At 33.3% G+C, this 6,000-nt stretch overlaps 1 protein-coding gene across 2 annotated transcripts; it reads right to left on the reverse strand.

Moving 5' to 3' along the window:
- Positions 1-2,254: 2,254 nt before the first annotated feature.
- LOC133284589 (E3 ubiquitin-protein ligase At4g11680-like) lies at positions 2,255-5,187 on the reverse strand. Of its 2 annotated transcripts, none has more exons than XM_061481648.1 (3): positions 4,002-5,187; positions 2,969-3,350; positions 2,255-2,677 (listed from the first exon to the last, which is right to left on the reverse strand). In XM_061481648.1, exons 1-3 carry the CDS (start codon positions 4,499-4,501, stop codon positions 2,525-2,527), a joined length of 1,035 nt encoding a protein of 344 aa, XP_061337632.1. In that variant the 5' UTR covers positions 4,502-5,187; the 3' UTR covers positions 2,255-2,524. The 2 variants fall into 2 exon arrangements, with proteins under 2 accessions (XP_061337632.1, XP_061337631.1); XM_061481647.1 differs by having other exon boundaries at positions 2,969-3,359.
- Between the last annotated feature and the right edge of the window lie 813 nt (positions 5,188-6,000).

Consider the following 6,000-nt stretch of genomic DNA (forward strand, 5'->3'; position numbering starts at 1 on the left):
AATAAAAATTTATTATTTTAATAATTTGAATAATAAAGTAATATTATTTTTGTTATTCTTTTAATGGTTGCATGTTAATAGGCTTAAATAAGCTAACAGGCCAATGCCAAGACTTTTATTTTTTTAATATAGGTCAGACAAAACTTGTAATTTGGGATCTACACAAGCTAACAGATCAGATCAGATCCAATATTTTTTACACAGACCTAACTTATTTAAGTCAAAACCTAGTTTAGCTTAGCCTATTTATACCTCTACGGCAAAGAGTTGCAAAGTGAGTATGAAAATGACCTACAAAATAGTATTTTGAGAAAATCTTTTGATTGGAATTCTTATTTTATTTGGCTTGATAAATTTTTTGTAGATTTCTATTAAAAATTCTCATGATGTTGGTCACATTTCTTAACTAATGTAAATACTAAACAGATTGGTTACTTGATGAACCCGAATCAAATGGAAAAGGGCCGAGCCCAATTTGCAATCGAAGTTATGCTTTGTGGACATGGAGAAGGTGCTGGTATTTTTCTCTACCTTTATTGCATGTATTCCTGAATAAATAAATAAAAAAGTCCCTTTAAGGCTTTGAATAATATGAATGAGGTCATATATTTAAACCTCATTGTCATCCTATGCCCCATGTGGTTTAGGACATGAGATCAAAATAGAGAGCTACCTCATGATGCGTTTATCTTATATGGGACATGTTTTTCTTGTCAGACAAGAAATCATAAATTAAAGAGAAAGTACACGTGTAGATGCTAATGACATAACATCAAATTATCTTTTATGACAAGCCTCTAGGAAGACTTCAAAAAATATGTATATTTTGTAAGGGAATTGTTTTTGTTACGTAACATAACATAAAAGCAAATTTTTTATTCTCATAAAAGGAAGAAAGAGGAGAGAGAATAGAAAAAAGAGAAAAATTTAAAGTGGGTCTCATATAAAATTTGTGTGTGTAGGAAGATAGTTTTATGTTATGTAACATAATAAAAATAATTCCCATTTTGTAAACGATGGTGAGGGCAAAATAATTCAATGAAAATTACTCATCTTTATCAAAAGCAAAATGATATGCTCTGCTGGCATTTTTCGCGTTTCTTAGACTGTTAGAATATCTAAAAGATATTGTATAATATTATTGAGATTATAACATGGGATCTTTAACTTCCATGACTTTCTGCTACTTTTAGAAAATATCACTGCTTTTCACCATTTTAATGCTTTTGTTGAGATATATAGTCCCACGTTGGTTGTATGTGTAACTAATGTGAAATTTATAAGGTCTTCGACACTCCTACCCTTTGAGCTAGCTTTTAGGATGGTGTATCCCAAGGTTCTTTACATGGTATTAGAGCATTGCCGCCCCCCACTTTCTCTTGTGGAGTTTCTTAGCACAGGTAGACTGAGCCTGTTGCATTGTCCACTCTTTAAGCCCAATGGGCTCTTGTGGGAGGGGGCGTGTTGAGATATATAGTTCCACATTGGTTGTATGTGCAACTAATGTGAAATTTATAAGGTCTTAGACACTCCCACCCTTTGAGCTAGCTTTTGGAATGGTGTATCCCAAAGTTCTTTAGAGCCTTGATCTCACTTTGACAATTTTAAGCTAATTTTACTGCATGGTGCCTTTGTGTTGGCTGTTGGTTCATACTATTTTATTTTATTTTTGACAATTTTAGGTTAATTTCACCATTTTAGTGTCATTTAGTCTGACACTTCATACTAATTTTAGGCTTTCTACATAGAGTCATGATCGTAATCTTGCAACAGTTGAGTTTCCATGTGACATGGATGTGAATTGCGAGAATGAAATATGGCTACAAATTCTTCTATTTCACTTTCAAGCTGGTCCTTTATCTGTTCAGCATTCAATAATAACTTTTATTTGGATAAATTTATTTAGTTGTTTTTTTTTTTTTTTTTTCAAATTCTAATATAGATAGACATTATAAAATATGATATATGATCATATCTGTTTATTCAATATCAACCCAACTTGACCTTGTGAACCTTAACCACCACCATAATACCATATAAATATGACAATGATAATCTAGTTTTCTTCAAATTAAAGTAGCAAGCCTCACAGTAATGCCAGTGGAAATATCCTGGTCACAGACCAACAAAGTAGCAAGTATACTATTATTACAAAAAAAAAAGTAGCAAGTATACTGTATACTAAAAAGTGAATTTTTTTATTACTTTGAGTATTAAGGAACGAAATAATATTCGCTACATATTTTCAGTACAAAGATGCTTATCTCACAATATATAGATGATAGTAAAAGATAAATCATGCATAGGCAATCCACTAATTTGAACAGTTATAGGGTCCACTCCTTAGAACCAAGTATTTAATGTAGTTTTGGTCACTGGTGAGCTATTCTGTACATGTACACCCTCACTCAAGTAACCCATGTAATAGACCAAAGTTAAAAAAAAAAAAAAAAAAAACTTTGAGGGTAATTTCAAGAGTATACATATGACCAAATAAAATTAATCCTCTTGAATGTTGTCTCAGCTATTTCTCCCTTTCTAAACCTTGTTTGCAAAGAGGGCAGGAGGACATAATTTTGAGCCATTGATCCACACATTTTAAGTGGAACATATGGGAACAGGGCAATTGTCTCACTTCTTCTTTGTCTTTGTACTTGGCTAAGCAAATGCAACATTCCTGTCAGCACACCCGAACATAACAAACTTATTAATTCAATAGAATTCAAAATAAGACAAATCATAAAATGAATGGAACTTAAGCATATACTCAAATTGAGAGGGAAAAAGCAATGCTCCTCACACAACCAATTGACACACAAAAAACTCAACTACTTGTACTAGCTGTTAAGTTTTAAGCGGCTAACTGTATATCAAATCAAGGGCTAGTAAATACAGTTGTTATTTTTGTGTTTCATTTGAATTTTTTAGTAGCATTACTCATTCTATATATATTAATGGTGCCACTTACTGAATCTTCATTGATCGATTTCTCACTGCCTTTAGAGTCATTGCCAAGCTCTAACTTGGTATGAGCTTCTTTATGTCTCCAATTTGGAAGTTGTGAAATTTGATCATCAGATGCTCCTCTATCAGAAAAGGCCATGTTCATGTTGTACCCGAGGAGGCTGCTAATTAGTGGCACACAACAGCATAACAACAGAAACAGTAGGAAAGGGAAAGAGTAGCAGATTGCATTCCAAGCAAGCAGGGTGATGCAAAGCACATGGAGTTTTGGAGCTTGATGAAAAGATCCAAAACGTGAGTCAAAAATCCAAACATTGCCCATCACAAACCATATGGCGAAGAAAAGCTCAAGTGAAGTTCGGCATTTATTCATCAAGTGCGACGTCCTGTATACACTGTATAGTATAGTGCAAATTAAAATTACATTTTTCAAATTTCTCCTACAACAAAATTGCATGACAAGAAACAACTTAAGAAATTATTCAATTCCAATTTGGCGCTATTCAGGGATTAATTTTTCTTTTATTAGATATAGTTTTTGGTCAACTGGAATTAACTTTTTAATTGAAAAAAAGAGAGAGTTGACAACACTTCCATCTTAGGCTTTTTCATTTTTCATATGATTTATAGTTAATTAGATAGAAAAGATCACAATAAACAAAAAATCTACTGTGTTTTAATAGTAAATGTAAAGAATTGATCCCATTTTGAAAAAAGGTATGTGAGGGTATTTGATTCTTCCAAGCACTTTTTTAGGGGATAAATTATGGTAACTTTATCAGTACTTGGTATTTTTCTATAACAATCCAATTGGTTTTGTTGAAATATCATAATCAATTCATGGAGAAATTTTTTGTTCTTCTTAAAGTTTATAACATTATCTCCAACCAAAAAACAATGGTGTTAACCTTTTCAAAGCCATTTTTAAGCCTTCTCAAGTGATTACTACGCTATAGGTTATTAATGAGTACTGTTACCCATCAAAAATAACAAAATTGAATGAAAGAAGTTCTTGAAGATTGAAATACATAACATACCTAGTTTCTTCATTATTTCTCTGTTGTTCCATATCAGAAAGGTTAAGAGCATCTCTTTGAGTCAGATAAATTTGACGGTAGCGCCCATAAAGTAGCAGCAGATTAAGAGCACAACCAATATCATAACCAGCTATCCATATCCTCATAGGCCAAATGGGTCTCTCCCTCTTTGAAATGGCTAAAGTGAATGTTGTAATGGTTATTTGAACCATCAAAGCAATAAATTCCAGCATCATCCAATTGCTAGAATTGAAAGGATTAGAGCCAAGACTGGACCTTGATCCATTTTGGTAATGAAATACTCTTCTCAAGAAGGTAAACCATCTTGCTCTAGATATTCTCATGGCCATCCGAACCAAAAACGAAGGTGGGGAGGCACGTGGAGGCCTACTTGGAGCACTAGCCACTCTATCTTCTCCTGCTGCAGAATTTGAAGAAAATGAAACCATACTACTTGAGTTAAACAAGGACTCTGGTGGAAGGAAGCACCTAGAATTCATTGGAAATGTTCTCTTTGGAATTAAATCAATCTTACAAATTCCCAACACGTGAACAAAGGACACCCCTTTTGCTTCTATATGTTCAGAATTTGTCCAAATTTGAAAGACTAGTATCAGCGATCAAGTCTTCTGTAATTCTTATGAGATTGCCTTCGAATTGAATTCAGCTACTTTATTTCTTTGAGTCCACAAAAAGGGTAGCTTTACATCATGAAAACTTGAAATTGAAGCACCCCATTTGGGTACTTATTGGATGGATAAAGTACCTTGATTGAAGGATCCTTTTCTGGGTCTGCACCAACTTAAACTCCTAGCAAAAGAAACCAAAGCTTCAAGAACACAAACCTTTCAACAATCACACACTGCACAGAAAGCTTAAGATGTGATAAAGTCTAGGTAAGCATCATGGATGGAGCTGAATATGAAGAAGAGATAGAGCTGATGAAGAGTATATAGAAGGATGGGGAAGAAGGGTGTGAAGGATATGTCAGGAAGGTAAGGTTGTGTCTCAGAAGGTGACCAAGAATCAACTGCTTAACTTAATTTGCTTTGATTCCAAGGAATCACGAAGTTTGGATGGAAGTTAACCGTTGGCCAACTTCCTCTAGGCTATATTTTTTTTTTATGTAGTAAGCCAAGTTGAAAAAGCAATTGCGGTGTTCAATTTCACTTTCTTTTCTCTCTTTTGATTCTTTCTCTCCCTAAAAAATGAAAAAATGGAACAAATGGAAAGATTTGTTTTTTTTTTTGGGTTGAAAATAAAGTAAAGTTGATCTCTCTTTGAATTCAAGTGGATAAGACTTAAAGTGATTATCTGATACACACGTCTGCTAAGTGCTGGCATTTGTTTATATCATGGCCAACAAAAATGCAATCTTCATATAATAAATGAGCCACAAAACTGATTTGAGTTATGGCGGGTACAGTTGATTTTTTTGGGATTATACGGTAAACGGTTGGCCACCTAATCCAACTAACAGTTCGTGTCTTATTGGAGCAGTGTGGCCCTCCTTGTGTCAAAGAATGATTCCTATATTTTGCATATTAGCCACAATAATCCAACAATGGAGTAGCTTATATTTTTACCCGTGGTGATTTTGTTCTAAGTGAAAATAAAAATCCTTAGTGTGAAATTGTGTTAAGGAAGAGTGAAAAATACTTGAACTATTTGAGCTTGGAACTTTCCATAATTGTATAGCCTTATCTGTGGCGTCACGCCGTCACCTAAGTTTAAGCAGCCCCATCTATATTTTTTCATATTAAAATCAGATGAAACTACAAGTATAGTTGTTCAGTATAGATTATTGAATTTAGAGTTGTACGAATAGAAATATTCTTTTACTACAAAGACTAAATTTTTTATCTATGATTAACAGGATTTTGTTAAAAAATATGTTTGGGAAACAGAATATCAGTAACCATTTTTTTCCATCAAAATAAGGTTGACTAATAAAAGTTTTATTCTTATTAGCCAATAACTAAGAAATCTTCTAGCAAAA

This window comes from Gastrolobium bilobum, unplaced genomic scaffold (genome assembly GCF_033153095.1).
Source record: "Gastrolobium bilobum isolate Gb01-03AN ecotype WA unplaced genomic scaffold, APGP_CSIRO_Gbil_v1 utg21709, whole genome shotgun sequence".
Taxonomy (NCBI): Eukaryota; Viridiplantae; Streptophyta; class Magnoliopsida; order Fabales; family Fabaceae; genus Gastrolobium; species Gastrolobium bilobum.